Below are 21105 nucleotides of genomic sequence, written 5' to 3'. Positions count from 1 at the left end.
TCTAATCAGTGTTTCATTTTCCTGACACGCTGCATTCCAACACTACTTTGTCATACAAAATTGCCACTTGAAGCCCATAATTTGTATACTGGGATGCATCTTTGAAGATATCAAAATCATTTCAACTACCCATGTTTTCAGTCTTGGTCCACAAGGAATCGTGCAGTCAGACCAACTTTCTAAATACCTGTATTTGTATTGAGAGGGGGAAAAACAAGGAAACAAACACAAAATAAGCAGGTAAAATTTGTTATGCCACAGTTCCACAAAAATCCTGTTGAAAATGCTTCCAAAGGTGATGTGGAACTAAACTGAGAATGGATCTAAAAGGAGTTTTATCACAGAATGGTTTGGTTTTGGAGGGGACTTCAAGGATCATCTAGTTCCAACCCTCTGCTGTGGGCAGGGCTGCCTCTCACCTGGGCATCCTGTGCCACTCCAACAGCTCCTCATTCATTTTTCTTGTGCTGGGTGCCCCAGGTCTGGTTGCAGTATTCTAGATTGAATTTACAAGGGCAGAGCAGGGTGAGACAATCACCTCCTTCACACCTACGAATGCTGGTCCACACCAGCACACACATTGAACTTTCCAATCACAGTACGCATAGGTCAGCTAGTAAAGAAAACAAATGAGAGTCTTCCCATGGGTAAGACTGATGCCTGTTCTGGCATGATGTGTTAGGTCTGAAGCCACTCTGGGCAAATTTGCAGTGATATGTATTCAGGGAGATGCAAAGTTTGGAGACACTACAACTAATTTAGAACAGCTAGGTTGGTACTGCACCCAGACTACTGCCAGCTAGATGTGGGCATAGGAAGGTTTCCATGCCATTTTCTCACGACGCACGCAAGAAACAGTGCTGTAATAATTGGTGAGGTTGCTGTGTGAGCTTTTCTCATATCTGACAATATGAGACAGCTTGTCTCATATCTGACAAAAAGGTTTCCACCTGCCCCACAAGGTTACCCCTGGCAGGACGCTGCCAGCCGCGGCTGTTTGCAGCCACCTCAGAGTGCCACAGGAAGCACCTTGCTCCTGTGCGCCGGTCCGAGACAGGTGTAAGCAGAGACTGCTAACTCCGCCTCACTAGGAGATGCACACACCAAAAGAAGCCAATCCTAACGTAAACTGTTTTTCACAGTAAGGCCTTTCACTGGTGAAACATCTGGATATTGGCTTAGCAGCTTCTAAATCTTCCTGAAGCACAGCTGAAAGATCTGCCCCGCACGGACGGCAGCCTCACCGAGCCCAAACACGCGGAGCATCCAAAAGCAGGGGGCATCCTCCCGCTAACCGCGTCCGGGCCGCTCACGGCAGCAAGCGGCAGAGAGAAGCCGGGGAGGTTCCACGCCGGGGGCGAAGGGCGCGCCCTCCGTGGGCGGGAAGGCGGAGAGCGCTCCTCCTCCTCCTGCCGCCCAGGATAGCGGCCGCGCTCCGGCCGGGCTGCGGCATGAGCTGAGCCATGCATTCGGGGAACGGCACGGGAGCGACGAGCCGCTCGCAGCCCGCGGCGGCGGGGCACGAAGTGCCCGGCGAGCGGCCGCTCTTCAGCGCCGGCACCTACGAGCTGCTGGCGCTGCTCATCGCCACCATCGGCACGCTGGGCGTGTGCAACAACTTGCTGGTGCTGGTGCTCTACTACAAGTTCAAGCGGCTCCGCACGCCCACCAACCTCTTCCTCGTCAACATCAGCCTCAGCGACCTGCTGGTGTCCGTCTGCGGCGTCAGCCTCACCTTCATGTCCTGCCTGCGGAGCCGCTGGGTGTGGGACGCCGCCGGCTGCGTCTGGGACGGCTTCAGCAACAGCCTCTTCGGTGGGTGCCGCCGCTCCCGTCCCTCTGACCCCCTGTGGGTCTGGGTCCCTTCCCGCTCCCTGCCGCCCTCCCGGGGATCCCGATGGCTGCGCCCCCGGCGCGAGGAGCTGCCGCCCGGCGGCCGTCGAGAGACACCTTCTGCCCGGGGGGCTGGCGGCCGAGCTCCTTGAGGTTTTTTTCTCTTTATGAGAAATTCACTGTGATTTTTCAGCCACAAGTGAGTCACAGGGGTATTTGGGCAATTGTTGATTGCTGTGAAATGAGATATGGCTGCTACAGAGGCACATCCATCTAAAAAAGCAAACCAATAAACAAAAAGCCAACCACCACCAGCAACCCACACATTGGGTCTCAGTTTTCTTTCCTGAAGTTTGTATTTGCCCTCTACAGAAATTTGCAGAGGATGCAGCCCAGCTGCATTTTAAACAGATGTGCTATCTGTTAAAAGAAATAGATTCAGTTTTTTACTGACAAAGGATGTTGTAAAAAACATATTCATGTTTCTAATGGTGAAAGGCAGCATTCAGTCATTAGCAAAATGTTGGTTTTTTTTCTGGCAGAGGTGTGTAGATGAGAGGTGGGTCACTGTGTGCATGCACACAATGTGTACTCCCAGAAAGTTGTTGTTATTCAGGTTAAAATAATTAAATAAATTAAATATATATATATATTTTGTAAGAATTGCAGTTTTCCTGCATAACTTTCACTTCACATAACTCAATAGTTTGCTTTTGGTGGGCTTCTGGGAGGAAGGTATGTGCTTCCTCTTGATTGATTTGGCTACTGCTAGATAGCACTGCCAAAATGCTGGATCTTGGAAGGCAAGGTGCATTCAGGAGACAGTGAGATCTTTGTGCAAGGTTTGGCATTGCATAATTTTCACTGTGCATTTTGTTTCCTTGGGTTAGAAGGGAAAGTACCAGAGAACCCAGCTAGCATGGGGCTGTCTCCATCAGTCAGCCCACTCAGATACTTGGAGCTGATTCTACTGGGCAGCTGAACGTTAAGCTTGCGCAAGAGAAGTCGCATATTGTTCTCTTCCTATCTTTATCCTTTATGTTTTACGTAGGATTTTTGGTGAAAGCATTTTGTGTAGAGAGTCAAAAAATAAGATGCATAGTAAGGGCAATGAAAAAAGACTATGGTAATCGTCTCTTATCTTCCGAAGTTGGAATAGATAGAAATAATGAGATGTGAAATGTTCGATCATACATGACTTTTCATTTCTGTTTTTAGCAATACGTTATGTCACTATATATTCCATGTTGATGCTTTCTTGCATTGCTTTGATATAAAACTTATTTCCAAAGAGGTAAAATTCATGGATCTTATTTACCGAATGATCCAAATTGCATTTTTGTTTGCAAAATTACATCTTCTTGTGCTTGCTTGGTCATATTATTTTCCTCTTAGGTAGTGTGTGCAAATAATTTTTTAATTGATGTATTAAAGTACATATTTGTGTGTACAGTCTTTCACATATAAGTGGAGAGTAAGTGCACCACTTAATTCAGGCATCCAGTATGCCTGAGCACTGCTTCATTCAGCTGCCTTATGAAGTAATAAAAAATTTTCACTTGAATATTATAATTTGACTCTAACCTAACAAAGTTAATTCCAGTCGAAAAGTCCACATTTTTACTTCCAAATTCTCCTCTGGAAATACAAAGATTGTTCTCTTCTGCCAGTGAAGATTAATAGTTCTACACCTAACTGAGTAGGACAACAGAGGCATGTAAATACTGGGGAAAAGAATGCCCTGCAGGTAGCATCTTACTTGCTGTCTGGACTACTGTCACCACAGCTTCTGTTTTCCATTTTAATATGCCTATGAAGAAAGCAATGACTTAAGGATATTTTTCTATTTTGGTGTTATTAAAGAGGCTGATTGTAGATTTCATTCAGGTATTATACTTAAAATACAGTTCTGTTTGTATATAAAAGCCCATGTCAACTATTTTCTTGAGGTTAGGGATGGCAGGGGGAAAATAAAATATTGGAATCTTGTATGCATCATAACTAGTAGTTATTAAGTGTAGCACATGAATGCTACTGTATGGGAACTTCTGAGTCATGGCCTGAACCTCTGATTGATCACCTGAGGTGAGCCATGAGTCAGCCAGAGGAGCACAGCTGAAGGCAATTCACCTGTGCTGCTGGAAGGGGTGGAGCCTGGCTGCACCCCTCCTAGACCTATTTAAGAGCTGGCTACCAGAGGGGAAGGATTTCATCTGGAGATCCCTTCTGGTGTTTTTTGTAGGTGAGCCTAGTATACGGGTAAGCCTTCCATTTATTGTCTCTTATTACCTTAGTCTATTTTGCCTAACTCTTGTTCTTTTTGTGATTATAACATCTTAATATCCATTGATTATACAGCGACGCTATCTGATCAGATGAAATTGACAGCTTAAATTGACATTTAAAAGTAGAGGCCTTACTAACTAAGCAAGACAGTTGCAACTTTGAACTTCAGTAAACCAGAGTGATCTAGTGAAGGCCTTTCTAGAATAAAGAGGAGGGAAATATCTCTGTGGAGTTCATTCACTCATAATAACAAATACTGTGAGGTTACTTTACTGCTGTGAATATTTGTTTGCTGGATTTGGACACATTTCAGCTCATTTCAGACCAAATGACCAGAACCTGCTTATTTAATATGATGTGATTATATTCTTTTTTTTTTTTTTTTTCCTTAGCAGAGCACCCATGAAATCAGTCTAAAACTGACTTCTGCAGTTAGAATAGTTCAGATGAAAAGGTCCTAAAAAATAATCGAGTCCGATGACCTGAGAGCTTGAGGGCTAACCAAAAAAGTTAAAGAGTATCATCCAAATTCCTCTTGAATGTTGGCAGGCATGGGTCATCAAGCACCTTGCTAGGAAGTATGTTCCCATGTTCACACTTGTAGTAAAGAAATTGTTCTGAAACTCTCCCCTGGTACAGGTTTTTGCTGTTTCCATTTGGTTGCCATATCCTGTATTGGTTTCCAGGATTGGTTTCCTCCTCAGGAACTTGAGAGCAATGTCACTTCTTGGCCTACTTTTCTGTGAACTAGTCAACCCAAGTGTCCTTGGCCTTTCCTCATAAGGACACGCCTTCCAGAAATAGTTGGAGAGTCTGTAGCTGATGTATAGATGAGAACTGGGAGGAAAGCTTTTAGATTTGAGATGTATAGGGCCAAAAAGCACTACCACTTCTATGCCTGTTACTGCAGCTTGTTCTAATAACTTGTTATCATGCTGAGTTGCAGACCCTATCCTACCTCTGCATTTGACTTCTTCTGGTCACAGTATTATTCAAGTGATGAATTCAAACTGCTTCCTTGAGAAAGTGAATGGAAACAATTTCAAATAGTGGAATTATATTCACTATTGATTTTATAGCACTTCAGTCTTGAGCAAGTTAGGTTTTCAACAATTTAGACTATGAAATCGTTTAGAATACGTGATTAAAGCTACTTTAGAGTAGTTGTGACTTTCGTTTTAAACTCAGAGTTTTTTCTCAACAAGTTTTGAAAATCAGATTCTTTCCAATTACTGTAGCTAATAATCCAAAATTAGGATTCATTTTGAAAGTCGTTATTGTGCAGCTGTATTTTTGTCACCTATAATGTTGCAGATAGACCATGTGGTTAAAATAAAGTGGTAGCATTTGCTTTTTCAGCAGTCTTTGTTAAGTGATGATGAAACCTGTTTGTTTTGAGAGCCCTCTCTGCATCTGTAATAGAAACTTTGCACCCGAGAATCTGAATATTACCTTTGCAAAAGTGTTTCTGATTGTACCAGCCAGTTTGAAAGACTGGAAGCATGTGAGAGCTGTAGGCTCTGTAAGCAAACTTAGACATTTTGAAACTTTTCAGTTGAGAAGGAAGAAACAGCTACAGATTGTTTGTTTGTCTAGGGATACACAGCTATTTTGTTGCCCAGAGAAGGGCAACGAAACTGGTGAGGGGTCTGGAGCACAAGTCTTACGAGGAGCGGCTGAGGGAGCTGGGATTGTTTAGTCTGGAGAAGAGGAGGCTCAGGGGAGACCTCATTGCACTCTACAACTTCCTGAAGGGAGGTTGTGGTGCAAAAGGGTCTGGCCTCTTCTCCCAGGCAAATAGTAGGACCTGAGGAAATGGCCAGAAGTTATACCAGAGGAGGTTTAGGTTGGATATTAGGAGAAACTTTTTCTCTCAGAGGGTGGTCAGGCACTGGAATGGCTGCCCAGGGAGGTGGTGGAGTCGTCGTCCCTGGTAGTGTTCAAGAGGTGCCTGGATGAAGAGCTACGAGATATGGTTTAGTGCTTGTGGCACTGATAGGAATGGGAGGGTGGTTGGACTGGATGAACTTGCAGGTCGTTTCCAACCTTGCTATTCTGTGATTCTGTGACTTTTGCGTTCCTTGCAATAGTTACTTATGCGTTATCATAACTTCATCACTGTGCAAGCCTATGTAGCAATTTCTGCTTTGTTTTTTTGCGAAAATTGGGACTTACTACATGTGAGACAAGCTGTAGTTTAGGTGCTTGTATCATCACAGCAGAGATCATGAAAAGAGCTTCCATATGCCACTGCGTAGCCATTCTCAGCGCTCCATGTACCAGGGGAAAATGAGTACTGGCAAGTTTAAGTTTCAATGATGTGGTAGTGTGTCTTGGATAATAATCCCCATCTAGCGTAGTTTACTGAGTTCAGACACTTATTTTTTTAACAGGTGCACTGTCCTGATGGAATAAAATAGGTACTCAGTTAAGTGACATTTAATCTGTGGGATTCAGCTTTCTGTAGAGTTGTGCAGTCAGTTCAATACTGGTGCCACTGAGCCTCTCTGGGTGTAACAGTTTGTAAATCTTTTCCTGTCTATAGTAGTCAACCAAGCTGCAAGTAGTAGAGATCTGTGTAATCTCTAGGTCTGATTATGTTACACAACTCACACTTCGAAGGTTTTGTGTTATTGAGAGTGTAGAGTTTTGGGTCTAAGAGTGAGAAAAGAAACTTGACAGTTAAATACACCCAAATGTCTTATTTAATAGGCACGGTTCCCTCTTTACCTGAAGTATTTCAGTTGCAGAATAACTGGCTAAGAGCATAATAATCTTTATCGGCATCTATTGGCTCTTCACAAATAAGATTTTAAAATGATAGTGACTGTTGCAGAACATGATGTGTGCATCTCCAGGTTTATCTATTTTGTTTCTGCACGCTGTGAAAGAATGCTACCGTGTAACACCGTTTTGCATCACCAATATATGTTACGTGCACTGATTTAATATCAGTAAAAGCATTTTGTTACTTGGCAGAGGGTTTTAGGATCTTGTGTTACAGACAGCTGGAGACTTGGTCAGCATGCCTTCTGCATTAGCAATTTGTTTGCGGTGAACTAATTGCTTGCAGGACTCAGTGTGGAGGAGGTGATTAATTCTGCTGTACTTTTATACTTCAGATGTATATAAAATACACTTTCAAGTCTGTTCAGTCCAGAAGAAGTGTTTTTTGCCTGCCTAGATTGGACTGCAGTTAAAATTTGTTGCAAGAATAGGAATGGTAATGTGTTCTTTGACAAAAGACTTTGACTGTCTTAGAAGTGAACCTCATTGCTGCATTAGGTTGTAGTTCTCTTGTAAAGCTGCTCAATCCATCTGAAAGGTGTCACAATATTTTGTTCTAATTAAGATTTAGAAAGTTAGAGTATACACGCATTGTATGGAATGATACACTGAAGCTCAGATGGATCATAGAAACAAAGAGTTGTAGAATCACCAAGATTAGAAAAGACCTTCAAAATCATTCAGTCCAGCCATTCACCCACTGCCAATACTTCCCCACTAAACCATGTTCCTTAGTACAACATTTAAATGCTTCTTGAACACTTCCATGGACAGTGACTCTACCACCTCTCTGGGCAGCCCTTTCCAGTGCCTGACCACTCTTCTGGAGAGTAATTTTTTCCTCATATTCAACCTGAACCTCAGCTGTTCCTTCTAAGACTCAGCCCAAAACTGAAACACAGTACTCCAGGTTTAGTCTCACTCTTTGGCACTCTGTTGAGCTCTTCTCCACGATGACTTACACTGTGTAGCTGGAGGTATTTCATGATTTATCAAGAGTAATGTGACTTCTGGAAAAAGGGTATCGAAAAGAGAGAAGTGAAGAAATCTACACCAAATGCAGTATTTCAGTAGGAAAGTAATGGTTTGGGTTTTTTTTTTTGGTTGGTTTTAATTGGTAAGGAGTAGTGAGCTGTTTTTTATTTTCAGCTCACTTACTGGAGAAGAGGAACGGCTGCAACATAGAGATTGCATGTTAATAGCTGAAACAGAAAGACTCTTGTTCTGCTATGTTTGACATACACTATTTAAATGAGAGTGACTCCTCATACCAATGTAATTGTAGGTTTAATTCAGAGTTAAAACTAGTATTTGTAATTCCTTGACGCAGAGCATTTATAATTTGTACTTAGGGAAAGAAGTATTCTAAAATCTATAAATCAGAGAAATATTATCTGTAAATACTGGTTAGTCAAGTCTTCCAGAAGGAGTTTGGAATTCTCTGATTCGCTAGTAAATTAAATCTATCTTCAGAATATCGAGCCCTAGTCTTGGAAGAGAATAAATACTTTCAGTTAAAAAACAAATATTTTTAAATGCATGTTTTGTTAAGAGAATTAAAGAATTGAATTTTCATATTTCCCTACTTTGCTTGAAAAAAAAAAAAAAGTGCAGTTTCTCATACCAGGGATTAATACCCAAGTAATATCCATAATGGCTTTCTGTAATGCTTTTTTTTTTTTTTTTTAACACTTAATCAGTATATACTTCATAATATTAAAATGTAAAACTCATTCAGGATGAAATCTACATCATTTATAGAAAAGCTGCTTAAAGGGGAAAAAAAAAAAGTAAAATTCAGTGCTTTCCTCTGTGCTGGGCCACAAAACCTGATTCATATGTGGAAAAAAAAAATGGAGCTATGTACATACATAAATAAAATGTAAGGTAAATTGAAGCATTGTGAGAGCACAGGTGATGCATGTAGCTACTGGGCTAAAAAGATTTTTCTAGGTGAGAATTTCCACTATTGATCCCAATCAAAGGATGGCATTATGCAAAGCACTGCATTTCTGTGGAGGCTGCACAAGAAGCCCTGCATCTGGGTGCTCTTGTCAGAACCCTGCCAGGATTTGGCTTGATCTAAGTAACACCTTTGCATTCAGTGGTTACAGTAGGCATTTTCATTTTGTGGTGCGGCAGCTGTGTATGGCCATCCAGAACGTGGCTTGTCTTCAGTGTCACTATTGCCACTGCTGAAATGCGCCACCCATTGCCTCACTGTGGTCACATCCACTGTTTGGTGTCCACAGGCATTCAGCAAGTGTCAGTGAATGTCAGTGGGTGCCGTTTTGTCTGCATGGAGGAATTCAGTGACACTCCTTTGCTTCACATGCGCTTCCATGTCAGATGCCATTCTGTCAGACTGTGTCTTTGCTGCCATCTGTTACACAGCAACAGCATGTGAGGGAATATTGGCTGGAAGGTTTCAGCCTCTACTGTCGTACCGCCATCTACATTTGACATCATGGGCCACATAGGAGGTATTACTTTCAGAGCAACCCTTGTGTGAATTTTTTTTTCCTATGTGTGCCTGTTCTGCATAAAAGTATGTGTAGAGTTCCTTTCTTTCCTGCATTAACAGCTACGAGTTCTAAGAGTCAGTTGACTGTTCCTGCTGCTCCACATGGATGTTGTTCCACTCAAACTGCCAGCTCAGCACTAGGGGAGAATTCTGGCATTAGGACAGATGTGTTGCATACCTGAAGAATATTCCATTTACTTGATATCTGAAGTGCCGTGGATCTAGCCTTTGAAAGAAATGATCCATTCTGCAGTGTTATCTGTAAAAGTGAATCTACAGAAAGTCTGACTAGCCAACATAAAGTTAAGTAACAGATGCATGTAGCCATTTGTGAGATATTGAGGACAACGAATAACCTTCTGCTGCCCCCCAAGCACCAGGAAGGCTTAACCTCACAGGATATGTAGTCTTATAAATGATACCATCAATACTAAGGATAGTTTCTATAGCATCTGCAGACATGTACTTGCCAGCCTCTGTGGTTGAGCTAATGAATAGTTAAAGAATATGTGAATGCTAGAGAACAGGTTGAAGGTAAGTCCTGGAATCTTTTTGTAACTTGACTGCATTGAATTGTAGCTAGATTCAAGATAGAGATATCAATATTAAGAATTCATCTGTTGTTGGGTGGGGGCCCCAAACTCACCTTCTGAACACTGCTGGCTCCTGATGAAGTTCTGTTTCCCCTGGAGCTGCCCTGGCTCAGGAACTCCCTGGGTGCTACCAGCCCTGTGCAATGCACATGCACCACAGAGAGCACCTCAGTGAGAGTGGGCAAGTTATGGAAATGATAAAACATACCACTTCAGAGCAGATCTTGGTGTTCCTTTTTTTTACGGTTATTTCTGCTTATCATCTACCCACAAATAGGCAGGCATGGCTCCACTGCACATAGGACTTTTGTAGGACAAAATTCTCTACATGTTGACATATCTCTACATGTTGACATTTTGTTTCAAACTTTCTTTTTTATGGTAACTACTTTGACCACTTTGTATGCTGCGTTACAGTAGAGATCCAGCACCAAAGAGAGGAATGTAACCTGATGTGCTCTGACTGGTATTATGTGCCTTATGTCATCAGACCTTTCCCAAATACCCAGAAAGTCAGCACTTGCATTTCGGTACACATTGGCTAACGAGTTCCCTTTTTCTGGTAGAAAACTCAAGTTTCCTTTTAAGGAGTACTGGCTTCAGGCTTGAACTGAAGCTATTTGAAGAACTGTGTGCAAGTTCCACTTCTTAGGGATACTGAACTTCCAGTGGCTTTCTTGAAAATGTCAAGGACTCAGTAAATTACTCAAGCTGAACTGAACACCTGTGCTTTCAGATTGTTCAGCTAAGTATGTGTGCTACTGATTTTGTCATTGCCAAATTCAGTGCTTGCATATAAATACATATGTAAAACATTAAGGGTATATGGGGGTGCTACTTGCTAATTGATGTTGTAGGTACCTTATTTATCATCTTGATGTCCCTGAGCTTCTAGTCGAACAGAAAGAAGTGATGCAGACCAAGCGATTAAATTAGGAATGTGTGAGGCAGAATCCTCTTGCTCTACATTGTTCACAAACAAAGCCTCATACACCAGATAACCTAACTTTGCCCAGAGTTGAATGATGTGACTTCTCCTCCATAACCACATCTGTGGATGATTTTGTTACCCATCAGGTAAAATTTTATAATTCCTGGTCTTTGTGTACAGAGCACTGGGAGGTGATCTTACCTTACCTTGCATTCAGGAAGTAGACTACATTTATTTGTGTAAAACATTCACCTGTATGGGTATAACAGCATAGAATATCACATATGTAATTCTGTTATTTTCTAATTCCTGCTAAGATCTTGCTTAGTTCCAAATCCTTCATGCCATTTTCAGTATATTAGGTCTTGGATAGGGATGCTGCCATGAAGAACTTTCTATCAGCTTAATTAAAAAACAAACAAATGAAAAACAGAAAAGAAAAACCTCAAGTCTTTCAGAAACCTTCAAGTTCACATTTTATAAACCAGTTTCTCTTTAAAGCCATGAAAAAGAAACACACACAGCAATGACTTGCACAAGAAAAAATTAAACTATACAAAACTATGAAATCAATAGACTTTCCTTTCCTCATGTCCAGCAAGATCTACTTTTCTTTGTGCTGAAAGTTTAAAGATAACACTGACAAAAAATGTATATAATTAAAATTTTGGGAAGTTAATTGTTTCATTTCATGATGAGCAGTAACATTTTCCATTAGAGTGTTAATGTTGCTAATCAAGAAAGCTTTTTGAACTCGTAACCTTTTTAAAATGAAAAAGATCCTTAATACTTGCAGAATAAAGCAACTTTTCTAATAGAGATCTTAAAGCATGTCTTATGAGATACTCAGTTAATCAGCAAAACCAGCATACTATCAACAGATTAAATATTTCCCTAGATTTTTTTTATTCTTACTTGTCTTCCTAAAATTCACATTGCTGATGCTTAAAGACACTATTGTAAATTTGTATTGCTTAATGCTTACACTTTTTCAAAGTGAGATGAGAAATTTATGATATCCTTTGACGGTTTTTGATGAATATAATGATTATTCTCTTTTTAGCAGATCTGCACATTTAACCTTCTCATAGCTGTGTAAATATGTATTATGACTGATATGAATGCAGTTGCAGAATTGAAACATTGAGTGTATGTGTGATAAATACTCATGCTTTTTTTAGATAAAGCGTACACACTTGAATATATTCAGTGCTGTGAAAGACTTTTGTGTGTAGATTGTGTTGTTCAAAAGGCTGCGTGTATGGTGTCTGAATCATACATATTTAAGCTTACTGACATGTGTATAATGAGAAGATTTGTCCTTGATCATTAAATTTCACAGACCACTCAAACTGAATTTCTTATATTCTAATCAAGACAGAATTACTTTGACTTCATTAAATTATAAAAGTGTCTGCATAGAATAGTTCTAAGAACTGGAAATGACACACCATTTCTGTCCTGACAAATTAAGTGTGTAGTGTATTAGAAGTGGACAGAAAAGGACAAAAATGCAGAAATAATAACTGAAATAAGACTATGCTATTTTTATGGTCGCAGCAAGATAGAAAGGGATGCACAAAATAACTGGATCTCTTCCAGACAGAACTCCTTCAGCAATGTAACACTTTGCTTTGGCAGTTGTTTTTTGGAACAGAAGGACTTATATGAAATCTGTAAAGAATCTGGAGTTCTGCTAGTTATTTTGTTCACATTGGAGGTATATTTCAGTGCTTCCAGGTCTTGGATGCTTCTGTTGATCTAAGTCTTGACTCTGAATTGCTTGGATTCCAAATAGGTTTTGTTATTGTTAGTTATTGCATTTTGATGTGAAAGCTTTTTCTTAAAAGATGAAAGAGAGGAAGGAAGGAAGGAGGGAAGGAAGGAATCCCAGAACGTGGGAGCATGAGCCCTCAATAATAAACTAATGTTTAGGGAAAAGTACTCGCTTGCTCTTTCTTTTTGCTTGTTCTGCTTTCTTTTCTTGCCCACCATAATGGGCCATATGCAGTGCCCTGCTCTGGTGATTACAGAGTTGTCACCAAAAAAGCTTATTGGTGTTAGATTCATAACATGAGCCAGCTAGTTTTGAATTAAATGTTTCATTTGCTACAAAGTTATCAAGAGAACTTCAGTCCAATATACAGTGTTTGTGTATGATTTAATTAATTTTCCTTTTCTTACAGGAATTGTTTCAATTATGACTCTCACTGTTCTTGCCTATGAACGCTACATTCGAGTAGTCCATGCAAAAGTGATTGACTTCTCTTGGTCTTGGCGGGCTATCACATACATTTGGCTTTATTCATTAGCCTGGACTGGAGCACCTCTTTTGGGCTGGAACAGATACACACTGGAAATTCATGGATTAGGTTGCTCAATGGACTGGAAGTCAAAGGATCCCAATGATACTTCCTTTGTGCTACTTTTTTTCCTGGGCTGTCTGGTAGCACCTGTTGTGATCATGGCCTATTGCTACGGCCATATTCTATATGCAGTAAGAATGGTAAGTTGATGGAAGTAAGACTTCTGTGAATGAAATATTTTCAGTGAAATGCTGATATTGTATATCAAATTTGGATCATAGCCTAAGTTTACATTCTAACTTCCTGTTCACGTTTCAAGACCTTGATTTTTTAGCTATGTCAAGAACCATTAGAAAGGGTGTAGAGTTGAAGGAGAATCAACCTAGAACTACCAAAATCTATTTGTTAAGTCATTTTACTGGGCAGCAAGTTATAGATAAATGTCAGGTTAGGGAACTGTTCGTGCTTACCGATCAATGACAGATCCTTCCTTAAAAAGAGATAGAAGAGAACTTTAGTTGCAGTTCTTATCATTAAATAACTATTTTTCTCTCCTCCTTGTCCTTGAAAGGATAATCGTGTAAAATTATTCCAAGCCCTGTTAAACAAGCTTTCCATGTTCAGGCCAGATCTTCAGGTATTAGAAAGTATTAGTGTTTCATATTGTGTGGATAATAAGTCTAATGATGTTGTTCAAGTTTGTGATCAACAGTAACAGCAAGGCTGACAGCTCTTGCAAAGAACATTCACATACATGTCCCATTTTTCTGCATCTTAATCACATTAACTTGGGTGACTTTGGGAACCGGCTGCCTAGAATTCTGCTTTGGAGATTTTATAATTTCAGAGTGAAAAACTAAGCGGCAGAGAAGAAATCTATTTATCCTATTGTTATAAGCAGTCTTTAGAGGAAAGAAAAAAAAAAATTGCAGTCTCACCTAAGTTTTCAAACAAAGGACCAGTAAATATAAACCAAATGTGTTCATGTTAATGGATTAAAGAAAGTTAGATCTGAAGTTTTTATATACTTAATATACACAGTAAAAGTCTGGGAAGCATGATGCAAGCTTTCAGAAGAGCTGCAGTTCATAAAACAAGCATATAGCCATGTATGCCTAAAACTGTTAGTGAACTAGTTTTTTATAAATGGAACTGTTCAGTGATTTTACTTTAACATTTCCCTTTGTCTTTTACAGCTTCGATGTGTGGAAGATTTTCAGACTTCTCAAGTGATTAAACTTCTAAAATATGAAAAGAAAGTGGCTAAAATGTGTTTCTTAATGATCTCTACCTTCCTTATTTGTTGGATGCCTTATGCAGTCGTCTCCCTCCTAGTAACATATGGCTATAGCAACCTTGTAACTCCCACAGTAGCTATCATCCCATCTTTCTTTGCCAAATCAAGTACTGCTTATAATCCCGTCATCTACATCTTCATGAGTAGAAAGGTAGGTACAGGAGGATATTGGAGCTGGCCTTGAATATGGGTTGCTAACCTCCATGGGTGGAGAGGGAAGAAAGGGGCTGTAGAACTGTTGAACTTCATTTAGAACCTTGACAACAATCATATTCCAAAAGAGTATTATCAATTGAGTGATTTTAATATAGTGGATCTAGCACTGTACACAGATGTCAGACTGATTTGTTTAATTTAATAAAGATTTTCTAGGTTCTGATACCCAGAAGCAAATCAAATCAGTACCAGATACAAATTCCAGTAAAATCATATCCAGGAAAAGAATGAATCAGCTAATTGTTTATACTGGAGTTGCATCTAGAAGTACTTTTCCCTTACCTCTAATTTCATATTAAGACCAAAGTGGTAATATTTTTGCTTGTCTTCTGGGATAATTTGGGAATGAGAAAACAATTCTTCACTGTTAGGACCTTCTTAAATCTGATCTATGCTTCAATGCTATTCAGAAGTACCATGTTAACTCTGAAATATTCAGAGCCTCTGTGTGACTCTCCGTATGCTGTATTTTCACACATAGCTTCAGATCATCTTTCCTTGTCTTTTTAGGTTCCCTTCCCAACAAGATCTACTGCCTTCCCATATCAGAGTAGGATTAATTTCTTATTAAAAACCTTGTTCCAAACTGATTTGCTAGAGAGTTTATTGTATTTTGCTAGAGAAACAAAGTCATTGACAGTGTAGGATAATATAGAGTAATCCTTAAAACCGCTAACTGGAAGGCAGCTGAGAAGGATGTCCTACTACTTTTCCAGAGAAAAGGTGTTTGGGTGTTTTTGGTGTGCTTTTTGTTTGTTTGTTTTCTTTCTTTGTGTTTCAAGTGCTCTCCAAGAGCACTCCCAGCATGCCTTATTATGAGTTAAAAGAAGATGCTGACATATTTCTTGTAAAAGCAGAAAATTTCCCCAGATGGTCATACTTGAGATTTAGATGTGCACAGATTTGGAACTACTGAATGGATGCATCTTATAAGCCCTCATACTTGAATACTTTGCTTTGTAAAGGTGAGACCATCTCTGGAGTGTTTAGAACAATGCTGCTTCTGAAATTATCATTTTGTTTATTGATGAGAGTTTTCACTGAATATCTTGCATTTTTTTGTCTCAATGTAGAACAGACTACCTGTGTCAATAGTGACGTCTAATCTGAAGCTGAAAGACTTCCTTCCCTGTTCAAAGGGAACATTTTAGTTTTGCATTGCTGACTTCTGAAGTTTTATTTTACATTGTTATTCAATGATTTTGTTAAAATTCCAATCCCTTGAGTAACGTAAATGGGAAACTTCACCTTCATTTAATTCCCCTTTGCCCTTTGTTCCTTCTTTCTGTGTCCTCTGATGAAGTACTTCTGAGAATATTTTTCCCCTGCTCAATGAAATTTGTAATTTTTTAAATACTCAGATGGAACAATACCTGGCATATTCTGAGGCTGAGTCCTTTTGTTCTTTATTGATTGCAGAGCACTGGTAAAATATTAAATTGCATTTTAGTACCTCTGCTAGCTGTGTCATCCTATGTCCTCTTGGGTGTGTGGGGGAAAAGTGCTTGCTAAAACGCTACTGTGTTCATTACAAAATTGAAACCAACTGAGAACAAAGAAGGGATAAGGAGAAATTGGTTATTTTGATCAACTTAATATATTACTCTCTTCACTGGATCGTGCGTAATAGTGATCACATAGGAAGTTGTAATTTCATTCTGTTTATTTCCTCTTGCAGTTTCGACAATGCCTTTTGCAACTCCTGTGCTTTCGCTTGATGAGATTTCAGAGGACCATGAAAGAGCCTTCAGGAGCAGGGAATGTCAAACCGATACGACCAATAGTGATGTCTCAGAAAGTAGGGGACAGGCCCAAGAAGAAAGTGACATTCAGCTCTTCCTCCATCATTTTTATTATTGCCAGTGATGATGCTCAGCAAGTAGATGATAACAGCAAACACAGTGGGACAGAAGTAAATGTCATCCAAGTAAAGCCACTATAGGGATGAGCTACATAGACATTAGAATCTGATGAGCTCCAGTCAGTGACTGTTTGGGCTGAAGACTGGTTTCAGTGATAGTGCCCATGGTCTGCCAAAGGAAGTCATATTAAACTGTGAAATACTGAAGTAATTCTGCATCAGAAGCTCTGTAGGCAGTTCAGTTTTGGTCACGATATAGATATCTTCACATCTGTGCCAAACTTGATGAATGTTTTTATTCTGAACTTTCTTAAAGCATATCATAGCGCTTAATGGATTGTACTCTGCCTGGAGGCCCATAAAGAGAGAAATCCTGCTGGGGTCTTTGCTGGGACCTGTCCATCTTTACCAATGACTTGGAGAGGTGACAAGTGCATTCTTGTCAGCTTTGAAGGTAACACCAGACTGGGCACGAACAATCTTTAGACTCAAGGATGGGACTGCCATTCTGGAGAACGTGGTCAGGTTGAAGGAATAAGCTGGCAGAAATGTTACTATATTCAACAAGGACAAATGCAGAGTCCTGGGCTTGAGGAAGAGCCATGTGCAGCACAGCAGGAAAGGCCCTGGATGCCTGGGATGTAGCTCTGTGTAAAAGGACCTGAGCTCCTGCGTAGCAACAAGCAGGGCATGAGCCTGCAGTGTGCCCTGGGAACAAGGGCACTGGCATTCTGTGCTACACCGACAAGAGCAGAGCCTGATAGATTGAGTGAAATGATTATGCCCCTCAACTCAGCTGAACAGTCCTATCTACACTGCATCCAATTTTGGAACCTCCAGTACAAGGAAGGCTCCTGTAAGCTGGAGTGAATTTATTGGGTCTGCCAAAATTGTCAGGGTTTGGCGCACTTGGCCTGTGGGGACAGTCTGGAGCTATTTGCATTGATGAAGCCTGGAGAAAAGAAGTCTTCAGGGGAATGTAATGGCAACCTTCCAATAGTGACAAAGCAGTTTTCAAGAAGATGGAACCAGGATGTTCAGGGTGATACATGCTGAAAGGATAAGGGATGAGCATGAAAAGGAAATAAAAAGCTTTTTAACTCTGAGAACACCCAAGCAACAGGTTAGACTAGAGAATTAATTCCTAAGGTCCGTTCAGCCTAAGTTATCCTATGATTTCCTAAACTGCCAGCACTTCCAGTGCACAGAGTTCTTAGGAATGAGGGAGAAATATTTGAAATTGGCTGGGTTTAGTTTACTTTACTTGATGCTTTGCAGGAAAGAAAAAAAAAAAAAAGGTGATATCCACAATGATTGGGGCAGCAGTAAAACCAAAAGCCACCTTAAGGCTGTGCATATGTACTCACCAAGCCATTCTGTTCTTGCTCCCTGGAGGAACTCTTGAGTTGTGTTGTGAGATACAAGTCATACAAATCAAAGCTCAAATGAAAAACAGTCAGTGAAAAAGGATTACCAGTTTTGTTTTATTTTTGCTTGTTTGTTTAAATATGTACTTCATGCATCTTTATCCCACATCCATTTATGATATATATTTAACAGGAGCCTTGTACTATATTAATGCTAATCTGCTCTGGCACTTTGGGAAAGTAATGACTAAAGAAGAGCAGGGGAACTTTTGCCTCATTGTAGTGTGAGTAATGATTGTCCTATTTATTGTTCAGTAAGCAGAACGGAAACATTCTGAAAAATTTTTCTCACCTTTGTAAATGTTGATGATATCAGTTGACAGTGGGATTCTGCTCTGGGCAGGGCTGCCTGTCATGTTGGATGAGTAAGTTTGAGAACTAATTTTGAGTTACGGGAGCTGATTTTCAGTCACATCCATTACGCTGATACAATTTATTTGCTTCAGTTTAATAAATGTGCATTGTGAATCTGCAACACGCAGCTTTTCCATCTTGGTGAAAACTGTGACAGAAGCTATTAAGAAACTACTTGCTTCTTCTAAGGGTAAATCTTTGAGAGGTATAAAGGCAGTGTGAAGAATAACTGCTATGACCAGGAGCCATTGATCTCATGGTCAAGACGAAAACTTCAAATAAAGGAAAATCAGACTCCAAATACAGAACCTTTTGGCCTCAATCATTGAGGATATCACAGTATTCCTGGGAGTAGGGATTGATGATCTCAACTCAAAATATATGTTTGTGCATGTGCTTTTGAAAAGGCAAATTACTCATACATGTGCCACTCTAGAACATCAGCACTGGCTCCGCGTCATGTTTGAAAGTACTTTTAGAGTGCACTCTGTTTTCTAGATTAAATCGCAAGCTAAGAGAAAACATAACTACTCATCTTTCATGTTATTTTTGTTTTGCTGTAAATGCATAGATAAATTGTCTTAGGATGTCAAGGGTTCGCCATTACAAAAAGCATATTCATTTCAATGCCAACAACTTTGTTTTCAGCTAACGATCACTGTATCTGTGCACTTTTATATTTGCAAAAAGAGAAAGATGTACCCTAGCATTGCATACAGTGATTCCATCCTTTTAACAAAATGTTTTATATCTTAGTGTTTCATGTATGTTGAGCCTTCAATAAGTGATTAAATTTATTTTATTTATAGTAATGTGTTCTCAGTGAAATATTTTTTTCCCACAGAGAGGAAGATGGTTTAATATCATCACCTGTTGGAGGCAGCTTGAAGGGTATCATTAGGCACTAATAAAAACCAATAACATTTCAAGAATGCAATTGATATTTTGTAGAACAAATACGAATTTGGTGTAAGGAGAAACTGTTCAGATTTCCAAAACTAAAATTTAAGTAATTCAGAGTACTGTACTTGGAATTTTTAGTAATTCATGTAAGACAAGATATTTACTGTGACAATACCCTGGACAATTAAAGTTATATTACAATATAGGAAAACTAATCAATAGAAACTATTGTAAGTTTGTTATTTTGGCTACTTAATGTAAATTGGTGGCCTAAAATGGTAAAATTTGTAAACTGTTTAAAGTAACTTGTTCTTGCAGCCCTGAAAAATGTCACTAGATTCACAAGCACTGCTATGTGCAGTTAGCATGCTGCGGTCCCAGTTATTCATATCTTAAGTGCAACTGTTTTCTGTGAGTATCTGCAGCACTGACACAGAATTCACACCCTGCTACAGAATTTAAGTATTGTAATGTTTGATCTTGAGAGCATCACCAGACTTATTATTTTTACTATTATTTTGTGTGTGTGTGTATTAGTGGAAAAGTATGCATGATGATTCAGCTAGAATGTTGTTTGTAACCTCTGAAGTGCAGGAGCCTGAAACAGTGAAACTGTCTCCCAACAGCCAGTAGTGTCTCTGCACTCTGTTGAGATACATTTCTACATCTCCTTCATATGCTCTGTTTTGAGGCAGCCATGAATCTAAGGCTGTGTGTCTATGGCCCTGCCAACACAAGGCCTCTGCTGCTGCCCTAAATTTCATGAAGACTGGAAACTATGGGATATGTGATGCAGATCTGCTGCAGTTTTATGACCTCCTCCTTTCTCTGCTCCTAGAATGTGCTAGATTTATGCTGAATGTAAATGTCTTCATGCAGAAAAGTTGGGTTTATAGTACTGAGATATTAGCTTTCACCACAGCGATTAAATCTGTGAGGCAATCAGTATTCACAAACATTATTCTTCATGTATCTGTCCTTTCCATAACAGCAGTAGAAGACAATGCTGTTTCCTGCCAAAATACTTCAGCAACAGCTAAGTGAAATGGGTATTCAAGTGTTGTGTAGTGTTCTTTATGGATGGTTTAGCACAGCTTTTAAGAATATATTTATTCTGAGCTTGTATCAACAGCTTTCATCTCAATAACAGAATTTGGTGTGAAGTTTTGAGACTCAAAGAAATGCGAGGATGGAGCAGAGAAGGAATGGGAGCATAGAAGTGTGTTAGTAGTTGGGGGTACTTTTCCTCAGGGCCGGGAAGTAGTGATGATGCTTTTGTCTTTGATGAGACAGGCATCCACTAATTTCATCAATTACAGTACCTATCACTGCTGATGTGCTTTGGAAAGCTTCTTCTATAAAATATAAAGAGAGTGCATTCATTTATCAGAAGAAAATAATCTGAAAAATCAAGAGTCAAAGATCTGTGAAGATCTTAGTGTGGAAGACACTACAAACTCGAAGCCTGAGAAAACAATCTGTTACTCTTTTCAGACCTTAGTGAATAGAAGTGGCAATGGAAAAAGAAGCAATAAGCAGTATGGAATTTTTTACATTATGTTTTGCAGAAAACTTTTTTAAAAAAGTTGGCAGTAGCAAATGGCTTAATGGAGAAGGTTCAAGAAAAAACACATAGATGAGTAACAGATCTGTAGGCCTGGATGATATGCGCAGAATGGCAGTGATGGATGTGGAATTTGCTTTTCTCAGCAGCAAAGATGTATTTAGTAGCTTGAAATGGGAAGAAGAGAGAGGGCTTGGGCATGGCAGTTTGTGTTAATGGTATT

The 21105-nt window shown here is 39.7% G+C and overlaps 1 protein-coding gene across 1 annotated transcript; it reads left to right on the top strand.

The window, feature by feature from the left end:
• The first annotated feature begins 1463 nt into the window (after nt 1–1463).
• Nucleotides 1464–19324, top strand: OPN3 (opsin 3). The gene is made up of 4 exons (XM_042886838.1): nt 1464–1815; nt 13141–13460; nt 14457–14708; nt 16452–19324. The coding sequence occupies exons 1-4, from the start codon at nt 1464–1466 to the stop codon at nt 16713–16715; spliced, it is 1188 nt and encodes a 395-aa protein (XP_042742772.1). The 3' UTR covers nt 16716–19324.
• The last annotated feature ends 1781 nt before the right edge of the window (nt 19325–21105 follow it).

This window comes from Lagopus leucura, unplaced genomic scaffold (assembly GCF_019238085.1).
Source record: "Lagopus leucura isolate 7727_CA_CO unplaced genomic scaffold, USGS_WTPT01 Super-Scaffold_73, whole genome shotgun sequence".
Lineage (NCBI taxonomy): Eukaryota > Metazoa > Chordata > Aves > Galliformes > Phasianidae > Lagopus > Lagopus leucura.
The sequence above is the reverse complement of the archived record's forward strand: the minus strand, read 5'-3'. Positions and strand labels throughout refer to the sequence as shown.

What these genes read in the sequence shown, in the direction of transcription:
- OPN3 (XM_042886838.1), top strand. Translation starts at nt 1,464, where the DNA reads ATGCATTCGGGGAACGGCACGGGAGCGACGAGCCGCTCGCAGCCCGCG. An exon ending in CTTCAGCAACAGCCTCTTCG is followed by an intron (nt 1,816 to 13,140) that starts GTGGGTGCCGCC and finishes CTTTTCTTACAG; the next exon opens with GAATTGTTTCAATTATGACT. An exon ending in TTCTATATGCAGTAAGAATG is followed by an intron (nt 13,461 to 14,456) that starts GTAAGTTGATGG and finishes TGTCTTTTACAG; the next exon opens with CTTCGATGTGTGGAAGATTT.